The following is a 15,035-nucleotide window of genomic DNA, read 5'->3' as shown; positions in this document are numbered from 1 at the left end:
TCCCGTTATTTCTCAACCTTTAAGGAGTCTCCGAGCATCCCTTACATAAACCTGTTTGTGCACTGGACCCCTGAAGTGTTTCTAATTGCATCCAATTAAAACAGAACAGAGTTGCTGAACTTCCAATGGAATTAAGTGCGGCATTAAGCAAAGATCACCCAAATGCTTGGACTGTTGTTGCACATCTGCATAGCAGCTTTTAAGGCACTGTCAATAAACATCATCTTTCTTTGGTAGACAAGAAAAGACTTTACCATTTCAGGATGCAGGTGGTTGAATTGAATATGCCCACATAGCAAAAAGAAAAAAAACTTTAAAAAACCCTTACTGTTCAGAGAAATTAGCATCTTGGGCAAAAACTACACTGTAGCATAATCAGTGCAGTTCAGTGGCTAGTGTGGTGGACTAAAGTTAAGGATGCCAAGACTTAAACTCCTGCTACAAAACTTTCTGGGCCACTCATTCTCTCCAGCCTTTTTTGACTGGACATGGAAAAGGAGTAAACTATGTATGCCAGCTTGAGCTCCTTGGAGGAAGACTGCTTAAAATGTAATAACAATAACAAGAAAAGAGTTTGGATTTATAACCTGTATTTTTCTACCTTTAAGGAGTGTCAAAGTGGCCTATAATCACCTTTCCTTTCCCTCCCCACAGTAGACACCATGTAAGGTAGGTGGGGCTGAGAGAGTTCTGAGAGAACTGTGACTAGCCCAAGGTCACTCAGCAGGCTTCATGTGTTGGAGTGGGGAAACAAACCTGGTTTTCCAGATTAGAGTCCACCACTCTTACCAAAATCACAAATGACAGACTGCAAATAGACTCTCCGCAATTATCCACAAGGTGTCTGATGTGTGGTGGAGCAAATGTCCATCACAGTAAGATTTCTTGTACAGATGTATATCCCTGAGCCCCACTTTCAATTTCCATTCTCCCCACACCAAGCGCCACCATTGCAAGTGCGACTTTAATTTTCTTCATCGCCAGAGCAGACAAGATTTGCCAGCAACTGCAGGCTTGGTCAATACCCTAGAAATTCAGTAAAATTCGGATTCGGATTGATTCAGGCATAACGTTATCTATATGCCCGAATAATACAAATAGCATGTTTGGATATACCCAAATATTCGGGTAAATCAGAAAAATTCAGGTCTGTCTGATTTTTTGGGTATTTTGGTGGTTTTTGTGTTTTGGCCTGCAGGGGGTGCATTTTTAAAGCTAGTGACACCAAAATTTCAGGGTATCATTTGGAAACTGTCCTGATGGTACCACCCACGTTTGGTGAATTTTGGTACAGGGGGGCCAAAGTTATGGACCACCAAAGGGGGTCCCCATCCCCATTGTTTCCAATGGGAGCTAACAGGAGATGGGGGCTAGTGTTCGTTGCAAGAGGTTAGTCAGGAAATTAGAGGATTCATTGGGCAATGACTGACTGGGCTTAGCATAATCTTTGTTTCACGGTGGCAGGTAAGTCAGGGCTGGTGTCAGGAATTGGCTTTGTAGGCTGAGAATACTGTTTTTTCCTAATGATATTTAGGAAGAATTGAGGCTGCTATTTGCAAGTAAATGCAGATAAGGGACCTTTCCAGATAGGTTTGGGTCTTCAGTGGTGGCACGGAGCAAATGCAGGGATGGCTTCCATCTTGGCACTGCATTCCTTGGTTACCTCAAGGTTGGCATAAAGGGTAGAGACAATGTTGTCTTTAAAAAGCCCCCCCTCCCCTTTCCACCATGGGTCTGCTTGGTAACATTCCTGCTGAATGCAGGCTCTGTGTCATACTTGGCTTTGCCTCTGCTTAATCAGCAAATAGCCATCAAGTTGCCAGCAGAAGTACAAACAGGGTGTTTAAAGTTGATTGAGCATATTCTGGGTGCTACAATGGCTGGCTGGTGCAATCGATATCAGCAAGTGAGCAATCCTTGTAGCTGGAAGTATTAGAGAAGAAGCAGCCAAGCAGAATGGAAATAATGAAAGACAGGGACAGTTTTACAAAAAAAAGTGGGAAATGTATGACAGCCAAAAAGGTCACGGCCCTAACAGGCATCCCGAACCGTAAATAGCTGCTAGCAGCAACGAATGCCAGAGGATGGCTGTATGGGAGGAAGTGTGGATGGCCACAACAGAAAGACCATGTACGTATGATAGATCTTGTATAGGTCATGAGAAGGACCCAGGGCTAGGAATGCAGAGGCAGAAAACTAACCTTCCAAACAAATCCTTCCCATGTCCTTTCTGCATTTAGGTATAAAACCTGTCCCATCTCAAACACTTCAGAAATGATAACAATTCCAAAATGAGCTGAGCGGAATTAAATTAATATCTCCACCCTTTCTCAACTCATCTGTGAACTATACAATTCACCAGAATGCTCATGATATTTCTGAAAAGTGCTCAGGTTTTAGAGCTAGAACACTGTGGATGTTATAAAAGAGGAAGCAGCCCTCGAGATGCCTTTACAACGTTCCTCAAAGGAAAGTTTAATTCCCCTGTCATCTAAGGCATCTTTCTTCCTTCTGAAGGCAAGTATGGAACCCTGACCAGGCAAGATCTGAAAGTTAAGCAGGGTTGGCCCTAGTTTTTATTTGGATGGGAGACCACCAAAGAATTCCAGAGTTTCTTTCCAAAGCAAATCGTAAGCCTTGCCTTGAAAACCCTACTTGGTCTCCATAAGTCAGCTGTGACTTGGTGGCTCTTTACACACACGCACGCACGCACGCACACACACAGAGAGAGAGAGAGAGAGAGAGTTTTGACTCTTGAAAGCTTATACTGGAAATCTTGTTGGTCTTTAAGGTGCCACTGGACTCGATTTTTGCTCTTCTACTGTAATCCAACATGGCTGCCCAACTGATATAATCATAAGGATAGTCAGTCCCATGATACAATATTATTCAGCCTTGGTAAGCTTACTGTCTACTGGGCCTTCTTCAACCAAGGCTGGATACCATTATGTTCTCTGATATTCCAAGCAGGGATTATCTATTTCTTCCAATGCTAGATAATCATCCAATTGCAGTTTAGCCTGATGGAGTTTTGTATGCATGGAAAAAGCTAAGTAAAATTCTGCAGAGATAACATGGGCAGCATTGACATTTGAAAAGAAAGCTAACAACGGGGCACAGACCCCACAAAATGAGGACCTGTGGAAGAATGACTGGCATTCTTGTTTTCTATCACTTCTAATGGGCACTTGTATTTCTGGGAATTAAACTATGTTATATGAATGTACTTTGGCCTAAGTGTACACATTCCTTTCTTTTGAGACTTCTCTAACTGTCCAGCGGTGCAAGCCTTGAGCTAGGAATGAAGCGCCTTAGACGTTTTTGTTACACCTGACTTTGTAGGTTGCTGTCTTGAACCAGCCTTCAACCAAGGCTGGAGACAAAGATGTTCTCTGATGTTCCAAACAGGCATTTATTTCTCCCAGACTCCCCATTGATTAGAAGAAGTAGTGCAGCCTCCCTTCTACTTTAATTAAATAGACAGAAAAAGAAGACAAGAGAAGCCAAAATGGCAAGCACATCTTGCTGGGCCTGAGCAGCCATAGAATGAAAAGTACCCTTTGGTACAAACTTCACGTTGTTCTTTTTCAGTCACTGCTAAGAGCAAGATACAGGTGGTTTAATTTTGGCTACCTCAGTACAATACCAGACACTTTCAACCCAGTCTCCTTACTCCTTTGAAGGAGAGTCTATAATAGAAGAGACCACTGGTAATGCTTCTATTATTAAAAGCTCTTTGGGCTGCAATTAAAATTCTACTTGGGCACCATTTGTAATGATGCTTTTAGGGCCTTAGAGAAGCACAGCTAATTTAACACAATAAGTATGCAGCATATCGCTGCTTAACAGAGCAGATTCATTTAATTACCCAAGTTGAAGGGCAGCTGACTTCCTTCCCTTATCTAGCTGTAGTTTCTTTATAATTTTACATTCGAGTGTTATCTGTTAACTTATTTTTAAAAAACTCAAAAACAAAATACCCAAATGCAACCTGCCAACTTGCTTCTGGAACAGTGAGTTGGATTCAGTGCAGCTCTTTCATTAGTGGTAGTGCTTTACACCAGCAAAAGGAAGAAGAATTTGGATTTATATCCCCCCTTTCTCTCCTGCAGGAGACTCAAAGGGGCTTACAATCTCCTTGCCCTTCCCCCCTCACAACAAACACCCTGTGCGGTAGGTGGGGCTGAGAGAGCTCTGAGAAGCTGTGACTAGCCCAAGGTCACCCAGCTGGCATGTGTGGGAGTGCACAGGCTAATCTGAATTCCCCAGATAAGCCTCCACAGCTCAGGTGGCAGAGCTGGGAATCAAACCCGGTTCCTCCAGATTAGATACAAGAGCTCTTAACCTCCTACGCCACTGCTGCTCCTGGCAGGAGGCTTAAGGAACCTTTTGTGCCATTTGAAGGTTCTTTGTACCAGGGGAAAATGTCACCTCTAGCAGAATGGATCCATGAGATTCAACCCAATATTATAATGGGCTGGATCCAACCAGATTTTCTGCTGGTGAAACAGGATGAAAGCAGATCCCCTTTGATCAAACACACAAACTATGATAGAGATCATAGGATCTGCATAGACAAAAATCCCTGTCAGATGGGGCCTGTAGTACGAAGGGGGATTTAGTGGGATTAAATGAAAAAAACTATCTGGATCCCACCCAATAGGTTAAGTATAGATACCGTGTTTCTCCGAAAATAAGACAGTGTCTTATATTAATTTTTGCTCCCAAAGATGCGCTATGTCTTATGTTCAGGAGATGACTTATTTTTCCGCTCCACAGCTGCATGCTCTGGTGTTCTGTTCGACGGGCATGCTTCCAAACAAAAACTTTGCCACATCTTACTTTCGAGGGATGTTTTATATTTAGCACTTCAGCAAAACCTCTACTACGTTTTATTCTCAGGGGATGTCTTATTTTCGGAGAAACAGGGTAGCACAGGCCTTGAGGGTTCACCCTTAACTGGATGGTGCAGGTTAGTCAGACCTTGTCAGACCTCTGAAGCTAAGCATAGTCATCCCTGGTTAGAACTTGGATGGGAGACCACCAGTGATGAAGGGAGAGGGAACTGCACCTGGAGCATGAGCTGCCCGCATGCCCCTCCCACCTACGCTCCACCCCGCCCCAAAAATGCCGCCCCAAAAATGCCCCGCCCCGACATGCCCATGCCCCTGACATGTGACGGCGATGACGGTGCCCGAGACAAGCAGCCCTGGATGTCCCCGTTGCTGCTACACATCTGGAGACCAGCAGGTTTGCTATGCAGAGGTGAGCAATGACAAACCACCCTTGTCCCTTGTTCCTCCCTTGCCTTGAAAGCCCTGAGATCACCATAGGTTGGCTGTGATTTGATGGTACTTTCTACCTTCAGTGTGTGGGTAAGAGCTCTTCCTACGATTACAAGCAGTTTCTATAAGCTTGCCACTGTTGTGAGGAGAGGAACTTGATCCAAGCTGTTCACATGTATTTCACAATGTATGTGTCTTCCAAGATGGAGCAGCTTACCACAATTCCATAAAATTAAACAAACCACTAACGTATCATAAAAACTGTATGGTGCTCGGGCCCTTTCTCCAATTTTACCTCATTAGAACTAGTACAATATAAATATTTAAGATCAGCCCTTTGAGTTCCAAAATGTGTCTCGAATGCTACTCTATGGCTAGAGACATGTCTAATGAGAGTGGAGGCTAGAGACAATATGCTTGTAAATCTGGGCACAGAAATGATAGAACATGTGCTTCTCCAGTGTCTGTCTGTACTATAAAAACATATGTACTACTCTCATCTCACCACTGCTATGTAGATTACCAAGTCACACAGTGTAGTCGACCCACGCGGTCAGCGTAAGAACGAGACGAGACGCGGAGATAACATCTGGTGGAGATCGCCAGCAGCGGGAGACCGGAGGTCCGTGTTCCTAGCGAGTCTCCCGCCTGCCGGTTCCTGGCACCTTTTATTGTTACTCTATCGGGGGCGTGTAGGAGGGAGGACTGGGGGGAGTTCCGGGAGAGCGGGAGGTCGGGAGATCATCATGTGATGCATGATCTCATCTGGCTACGTATGGAGAGGAGCCGCGAGACGCTGGCCTGAGCCTAATCCTCTCACCTGGGGGCAAGACCATTGTCCCTGCTACCGGTGATTGAGCCAGACAGTTCACGCACCCGACTCATGGGGATGAGGGAGTGGGGGGGTATGGCGACCGCAAGGCCGCAGGTCCGCTAATTTAACGTCTTACCACGGTAATCGCTGGGTCGGCAGTGCACTACTACAACAAAGGACAATTTTTACACTCTATGCTGCTGCTAACAGATATTAATTTTGATACAACACACAATGTGGCTAGGCTTTGTGCAGCAGCAGTGGAAATATGCCGCAAGACGGTTTGTGCCATAAAATATCCTTAGATTTGATAGGTACGGTACCTTATCTGTCAATTTCCCATGCTTCTCTGCTTCCCTGAGCTTCCTCCTCAGCCCCATTTTCTGAGGCAACCTAATGTCAATTATTGTTCCTTCCCCATCAGTATTACCTTTGTATTAACTGGATGCAACTTCAACTTGTTCAGTTTTAACTGCAGTAGCTGGGACATTGATGTAGAATCGAGATGACAGCATCCAGAAGTCTTGTTAAAGAAACATAGCGCTGAATATTATCCTGCAAGACTCTGTAAGATATAAGCTCCTGTTAAGATTCACTTTAAAATGGTTGAGAATGCCTTTACTAGAGCTGAAGGAGTGTATTGATATTCTTCTGACATGAGAATTTGATTCTAACCATTACATACTTTTGAAAAATGGAAAAATAGCCTTCAGTGAGTAGGAGCCCCTATCTCAGACCTCGTTAAATGGACCAGAAAAGAAGACTATTAATTTAAGAATGGGAGCCTCTCTTTTTTTTAATAATGCAGGTGCCCTTGAAACCACTTTCCCATTCCAGGTCTGCAACATCTGTAAAGAGGAACTATGGGCATTGAACTATGATGTGGTTCTTTACCAGAGTGGCACAAGACACTACCACATGCAAGCAGCCCACATGTGGCCGTGTCTGAGTTAGTCCTTGTGTGTATATTTCTTGATGTGCTAGTGTAAACCACATTGAGGGACTCTCTTTTTTTGGCAGGGATATGTTTGAATACATAAATATCAGATGCAGCTGGTGGGAGTGGACTCTGCCATAATAAATCATGCAAGAAATGGCAAGAAGTGAGTGTGTTTTCAATGGAACATGCCACAGACATCAGCAGGGACAGAGCGTAATCCGTCCGAATGGCCTTTTTTTCCTATTTATAGCATCTGCCTACATGGTTAAAATTCCAAATTGAAACTAATGCATTCTGAGACATTCCCTAGATCATCTTTTAAGATCCATTACTCAATGGATCGATCCGCTAAGATAAGTCGGGATGGCTTATCTTGCCACCAACTGCAAAGCCGTTTCACTCGCGTATCCTCCGAAGATCTGTTGAAAAGGCACTGCGTTCCTGTTGCAAAGGGCACTTTGTTCCCCTCTGAATCCCAATTATTATCTTTTGAGGGACCAAGTCTCTCCTCTGTTGAATGATAATGGCAGTGAAATCATTACTCTTTAGTTAAACGGCACTCGCTGTGAAGGCAGGTATTTAAGATAGGATAAGAACAAGCCCATAAACTTTAATAGGGAAAGAAGATAAATCTTCTAATGAGTTGAAAGAAAGAAGATGAGAAAATCAATGTCCATTTTTCCCCCTTTTGGATTTGCATTTCAACCTTGGGCAATTATTTAAGCGAAGTACCCGTAGTCTTGCAATTGTTGTAATGAAGGTGGAACGTGGAACAAGAAGTAAATAGGACGTTATTTATATTTGTTTAATTACTTCATTTACACCCCACCCTTAAGCCCAAATTCTAATCTAATTCTGTAACCGTTATACCATATGGACTGTCCGGCAATTTTTATGTATGTGCATGTTTGTTTTTTCTTAGGTAATCACTTCTGATACAGGGTCGACTGTTATCTTCTGGCTGATTGATACTGGACAGAAAATCAAAGAGTTTACCCGTTGCCATGGGAACGCTGGGATCACCACTATGGCTCTGGATGCAAGTGAGACGAGGCTGTTCACTGGAGGTACCGACGGAACAGTGAAGGTATGGAAAAGTTCCAGTTCAAATCACCAGAGGTGCCATGTCACAAAACAGATGTGTGCACCGTGGGAAATCGATCTGCCACAGGAGTGGCAGCGAATGTATTATGGATTGGCTGCCATCCTCCTGTTTGGTTTGCAGAAAACTCTTCTACCTGCAGAAGAGGGGAAGGCATTTTTCAGCAGCTATCCCCTCCCAGTGTAGGACTCCACCCCTCATACTATTCTCAGAGGTCCACTGACCATAGAAAATGTGAGTTTGATGGGGACCCAGCAGGCTGCTGTTATAGGCAGGAAATTTCCTCGTCACTGAGGTCAGCTCTTCTTGCAACCAGATGCAAGTATTATAAACAGGCCTGTGCAAAGCCGGTAACAGGTCCAGGTTGGATGGGAAATGTAGGCTCCATTTCAAACTGCTCGTTAAGTACTTTTGTAACCAATGCTGAATACACAGGATTTATGTGTCATCTACTTTCATATTTTTTAATTGTTGCACAAAACTGATCTGAAAAAAACCTAAGTTATCTGCATTCATTTATCTACAGTTTATCTGTATTAATGTTTTACGATTGTGAATCTCCTTAAAAATATTAATATTTTGTGCTAAAGGATCCCCCTTGACTCTTTTGACAATACCAGTATTCTTTACCAATGGATCTACCTGAGGGAGTAGGCCCTCTCAAAATCATAGGCTCATATCAACTGCCGCCTGCCCCCTCCCCCAACCTTGTTTTGATCTGATTATAAAACCAAGGAAGAAAGGACACGCTGTTATTGAGAGGTAGTATGATGCAGTGCTCAGAATGTCAGACTAAGATCTAGGAGGTCTAGATTCAAATCCCTGCCGTGCCACGGAAGCTTGCAGGTGACCTTGGTCTCACAGAGGGTAGACAAGAGGAGTGAATCAATCAATCAATCAAACAAATAAATAAATAAGATGCTAATCAACACAATGCATAAAATCAACTTTTGTGGCAGCCTCATCTTGCTACTGGGGGATTACAGTTTTGGAGGCTAACACACTTTTAAAAATCCCTGCATGTAGGAAATTGACAAATCAAAGAGTATTGAGAGCCAGCATAGTGTAGTGTTTAAGAGCAGTGGACTCTAATCTGGGGAGCCCAATTTGATTCCCCACTCTTCCACATGAACAGCAGACTCTTATCTGGTGAATTGGATTTGTTTCCCTGTTCCTACACATAAAGTCTGCCGAGTGACCTTGGGCTAGACACAGTTCTCTCAGAACTTTCTTAGCCCCACCTTCCTCACAAGGTGTCTGTTGTGGGGAGAGGAAGGGAAGGTGATTGTAAGCCAATTTGACACTCCTTGTATATAAAGTATAAATCCAAAATGTTGCAGTTGCAGTTGCTGTTGCTGTTGCTGTTGTTGTTGTTGTTGTTGTTGTTGTTGTTGTTGTTGTTGTTGTTGTTGTTGTTGTTCTTCTTCTTCTTCTTCTTCTTCTTCTTCTTCTTCTTCTTCTTCTTCTTCTTCTTCTTCTTCTTCTTCTTCTTCTTCTTCTTCTTCTTCTTCTTCTTCTTCATCCATTTTTAAGTTCAGTCTTCCTTCCAGGCATACATGGTTCATTTTTCCTCCATGCCCATGTAAAAAAGGTTGGAGAAAATAAATGGCCCCAGGTTACCCAGAAAGTTTTAAAACAGGGGTTTGAATCTGGGCATCCTTAAGTTTAGTCCACCACTCTATCCACTGCACTGCACTGGTTATGCTACACTGCAGTTTTTGCCCAAGGTGCTCATTTCTCTGAACAGTAAGGATTTTTTAAAAGCTGTTTTTCTTTTTTACCAATGGGGTTATATTCAATCCAACCACCTACATCCTGAAATGGTAAAGTCCCTTCTCATCTACCAAAGGAAGATAATGTTTTTTGACAGCGCTTTAAAAGCTACGCAGCTGTGCAACTGCAGTCCAAGCATTTGGGTGATCTTTGCTTAATGCAGCACTTAATTCCATTGGATGTTCAGAATCCCTTTTCTGTTTTAATTGGATGCAATTAGAAAGACTTCAGGGTTCCAGTGCACAAACAAGTTTATGTAAGGGAGGTAATTTCATCCATCCTCTTAGCAAAGGTCCCAAAAGGAAATCTAAACACAAGGTAAATGCAAGTTATTTATTTCCAAATTGCCCGTTACTCTGGCAGGCAATTACAAGTTGTAACATTACAAAAAAAAAGAGTAGGATTTATTGAATGAAGAAGATGAAACATGCCTCAAGCTCGTGTTAATTTTTACAGGGTTGGATACACAAGACTCATTTCAAAGGCAGTAGTGAGGTATTGTTAATTATAGCTTTGTGTTTATGGATATATTATTAAACAGGGTTGTCAATCTCCAGAAGAAGCTTGGAGATCTCCCAGAATTACAACTGATCTGCAGACTAAAGTCATCTGTTTCCCCCCAAAAATGGCAACTTTGGAGGGTGCACTATATGCATTATATATTGCTGAAGTGCCTCCCCTCCCCCTTCCTCCCCTCTATCCCCAAATTCTCAAGAGATTAAACAACCTAGTGTGTAGTGCCATTTTTTCCCCTGGGATATTTTTCACAATGTTTCCCTTTTTATTTAGCCGTGCTATCCCTGTCCTCATTGTCCTTTTATCCGATTAACTGTTGAGTCCTAAATAATTTGCTGATGAAATCATAATCCTGTTATTTCATACTTGCCCTTAATGAAAATAATCTATTTTTCTGACAGCGGGTCAGATCCAAGCTCTCGTGAATGGAGTGAGTCGTAGAAGTGATTTGTGTTACTTTCCTCTCCCTGCCATGTTCTGTCTAAATCCTGGAGGTCTAGGAGTATGCCATGTGTGTGGGGTGCTGCAGCAAAAACATGGAAATGGCAGACCCTCATGTTTGTGCAACGAGTTAGGGTTAACATTCTAAATCAAAAAGAAGACAACCTCCCAGTGATGATACGAATGCCCTACTTTCAACCTGCCTAAACCCAGCCTAGTGCGATATGCCACAAGAACTAGAAATGTGTATAGGCTAGGGGTGGCCAACCTATGGCGCTCCAGATGTTCATGGACTACAATTCCCATCAGCCCCTGCCAGTTGGCCACCCTGGTGTAGGCAATAACAGTAGAATATTTAATGGTGTGTGTGTGTGCACCTCTTAGGGTTGGCTATTCTGGGTTGGGAAATTCCTAGAGATTTGGGGATGGAACTGGGAAGGGCTCTCAGAAGGGTTTAATAACATAGAATTCATCCTCCAAGGCAGCCATTTTCTCCAGGGGAATGTATCTCTGTTGTCTGAACATCAGATATCGTTCTGGGAGATCTGTAGGCCCCCACCTGGAGGCTAACAACCCTGCTGCATCTGTCTACCTACTTGTTAACATTTAATTTTTTTTCTAAATATGCATATTGCTTTCTGTTGACCTATCCCAAGCTGAAGGTTAAAAAAAATTGGCAATTTAAAATGTCAAAGGTGAAGTGAGGCCTTAAGAAAGTAATAAGCAGGTAGGCCTGTCCTAGTTATTATTAGTGAGTATTAAAATTTGAATTACAGATATGGGACTTCAATGGGCATTGTCACCATCAACTTAATGCTGGAAGAGACCGAGCCGTTGAAATTTTGCAGGTCTTGGTGCTAAGCCGAACTATATTGGTTCTAGGCTGGGACAGGTACAGTAGATGCTCAACTACGGTGTGTAGAAGTTTTAAGTTGTGAAAGTGTGGTTCTTGTCTCCATTTTCTGGAGACAAAATCTTTTAATGCTTATCTTTCCAGGCTGTTTAAATGATTCAAGGGCTGTTTGATAACTGAATCTAAGAACAGATTTTGTAATGGCAGGATGTCCCTTGACGAAGGATGTGCTATTCAAATGTGCAATGTAGCTAGAAAGGATCTCATCTGTCTTGATCAAGGCCGCCATTTCAGAATGCAGTAGGGAGGGAGCAAGATTATTTGCAAGATTTAATAGAGTCGAGATTTAAAAGGGGTATATTTTATGAGCACTTGCTATGGTTCCTGTTTTATACATCAAAATCACTGAAATGATGCTGTCAACTGAGTTTGAGCTGAATAGTCATGACTTTTTTCTTGAAAGTAGTGGTAAATATGAGGAGAAAGACATCAGTGATATAAACTGAACAATAAGCAGAAAATATAAATAAATGGAATCTTCAGACTTGGTATGTCTTTTTTTCAAGAAGATAGCCTAATACTAATATTACTAAGCCACATATTTCATTAATCTTAGCCAGATAATTTCAGTTCACTGCAAATTTTGTGGACATCTCTCACCTGAATGGGGCCCTCCAAATTTACCTCATGTTTCACCATGGCTACAATTTGACAGCAGTTCAGTAAAAGGCAAAAAGCCCTCCTGAGCAATATCACTCATCATGTCAAGTTTCTTTTACCTTCCCTTGAAACTCTTCACATACTTTGTCTGAAAAGGAACCCCACACATTTGTCTTGAATTACTCCTGAGCTGAAATTTAGGGGTAAATCTAAAGGTCAAACAGAATGCCTTTCTGATTATGCAGATAAACCACAGCAAATACTTTTCTCCTCTGTTGACTGGCCAGAATGATGTGGTTTGTGAATCTTGACTAGCACAGGGGTCTTAAAAATTACGCTGTTTGATTATTAACTTGCCTAGGCATAGCTACCCAACTGGTCATGAAACCCCTTTATTTCAAGCATCCACGAGGTTCAATCCATCACATTACAACTACCAGGCCCTTCCAAAATCGCATTACAACTACCAGGCCCTTCCAAAAATTTTAGTAACAGGTTCCCATGGTAGTGGGAATCAAACTGTGGCGTAGCGCCAATGGGGCTGGGCAGGGCACGACGGGGACGGGGCATTCCTGGGCAGGGCTGTGGCAAGGACGCCCTTCCCTGGTAGTCCCACTGACATGACCCAGAAGTGACATCACTGTTCCTCACAGCACTCGAGGAATCCCCCAATGGTAAATGACATAATTACCCCCCTCCATTTTCCTTTAGCCACTTCCTGTACCAAGGAGGGGCAATGGAAGGCATCAATAGGAGTTCCTCCAGCTGCAGCAGGCATCTGGGAACCCTTCTTGGCATCTTTAAATACAAAAGATAGGTAGGGGGAACTTGATTTGCTTGAGAACTTAAGACACACTACTGCCAACTGGAGTCGACAATACTACGCTTGATAAACCGATGGACTGAAACAGTATAAGGCAGTTTTATGCTAATCTTCCCATGGTGAAAAAAATATAACGAATTCCTCACTCTTGTCACTTAGTTATGGATGGGGACAGGCCACATAGTTGCCTGATCTTATGCTTGTTTTATGCAGACTTTCTCCTGTTCTGGAGATGGAAAGAATTCGGTAGATCAGGGATTTGTGCATGTTATCTACATAGTATAGAAATGGGGAGGCATGTATTTTTTTTTTCTCCTCATGAACGCTCCATGAATCAGATCCCTGAGGTTGATGTCAGACAAATCTTGTTGCACACCAGTGTCTCAATATATCTATGAAGTTTGGTGTAGGGTTGCCAAGTCCTCTCTGCCCCTGGCCACTGGAAGGAAATGAGGAAGCAGGGTTGCCAGATCCGGGCTCGGAAACTCCTGGAGATTTGGGGATGGAGCCTGGGGAGGGCAGAGACCTCAGTGGGGTACAATGCCTAATAGTTGACCCTCCAAAGCATCCATTTTCTCCAGAGGAACTGATCTCTGATGTCTGGAGATCAGCTGTAATTCTGGGGGATCCCCAGGCCCTATCTAGAGGTGGGCATCCTTTGTTTGGGGCCACTCAATGGTCAGGAGACAGATATTTGTTTTCAGAAATGCTGACTGGATATGTTCCTTGGGGAGCCACAGCTTATGCTGTTTTATAAAATGGATGTTTAACTAGAGTTGCCAAACGCTCACGAGGAGCAGGGATTCCTCGCTTTGGACCCCTTTCCACAGGGACTATCTAACTGGCACAGGGACGTAGGTATAGATTTTTTATGGGGGGGGGTTCAGGGATGGGGCCACACCCCCACCCGCCCCTAGGGCATGGCCACGCCTTCACAAGCCCTGCCCCTGGCCTAGCGCTTATAAAAGCAGCTCTCCGAGGTCGGGGATGGCAGACTCCTCTGCCCTGTCCTCCCCTGCCCCTCCCCTCTGGGCAGAGGCATAGAGGGAAAATGGAACCTGGTGCAAAATCTGAGTCCCCCGCAGTCAGCCAGATGTGATACTGGAATCCACTCCCAAACAGCATCACTTTCAATGGTGTTTAAACTAGAGAGCCCAAATTCTCCTTTTAAATCCACCTTAAAGGGAGAATCTGGGGTCCCTAGTTAAACAACATTGAAAGTGATGCTGTTTTGGGGTGGTTCATCCCCCACCCTGAAACAACATCACTTTCAATGTGGCATAGTGGTTAAGAGCAGGTGCATTCTAATCTGGAGGAACCGGGTTTGATTCCCTGCTCTGCCACTTGAGCTGTGGAGGCTTATCTGGGGAATTCAGATTAGCTTGTGCACTCCCACACATGCCAGCTGGGTGACCTTGGGCTAGTCACAGCTTTTCGGAGCTCTCTCAGCCCCACCCACCTCACAGGGTGTTTGTTGTGAGGAGGAAACGGAAAGGAGATTGTAAGCCCCTTTGAGTCTCCTACAGGAGAGAAAGGGGGGATATAAATCCAAACTTTTCTTCTTCTTCTAAACTGAGGACCTCAGATTCTCCTTTTAAACTCCATGCCGAAGGGTGGATTTAAAAGGAGAATCTGGGAAATTTGGGAGGTGCTCTTTGCTGTCAGGGGTGCAATTGTTCAGCTAGCAGCACCCAACTTTCAGGGTTATCTTTAGGAGTCTCTCCTAATGATACCACCCAGGTTTGGTGACGTTTCGTTCAGGGGGTCCAAAGTTATGGACCCTCAAAGGTGTAGCCCCCATCTCCTATTAGCTCCCATTGGAAACAAT

The 15,035-nt window shown here is 43.6% G+C and overlaps 1 protein-coding gene across 1 annotated transcript in view; it reads left to right on the top strand.

Annotated features, from left to right (window-relative positions):
• The window catches only part of WDR49 (WD repeat domain 49), a 139,111-nt gene that overhangs the window by 68,397 nt on the left and 55,679 nt on the right, over positions 1 to 15,035 (top strand). The window contains exons 9-10 of the mRNA XM_048505005.1: positions 7,962 to 8,126; positions 11,648 to 11,763. Of these exons, the coding sequence (XP_048360962.1) occupies positions 7,962 to 8,126; positions 11,648 to 11,763 (281 nt within the window). The remainder of the gene's footprint in view (positions 1 to 7,961; positions 8,127 to 11,647; positions 11,764 to 15,035) is intronic.

Source organism: Sphaerodactylus townsendi, linkage group LG08, assembly GCF_021028975.2.
Source record: "Sphaerodactylus townsendi isolate TG3544 linkage group LG08, MPM_Stown_v2.3, whole genome shotgun sequence".
Lineage (NCBI taxonomy): Eukaryota > Metazoa > Chordata > Lepidosauria > Squamata > Sphaerodactylidae > Sphaerodactylus > Sphaerodactylus townsendi.
The sequence above is the reverse complement of the archived record's forward strand: the minus strand, read 5'-3'. Positions and strand labels throughout refer to the sequence as shown.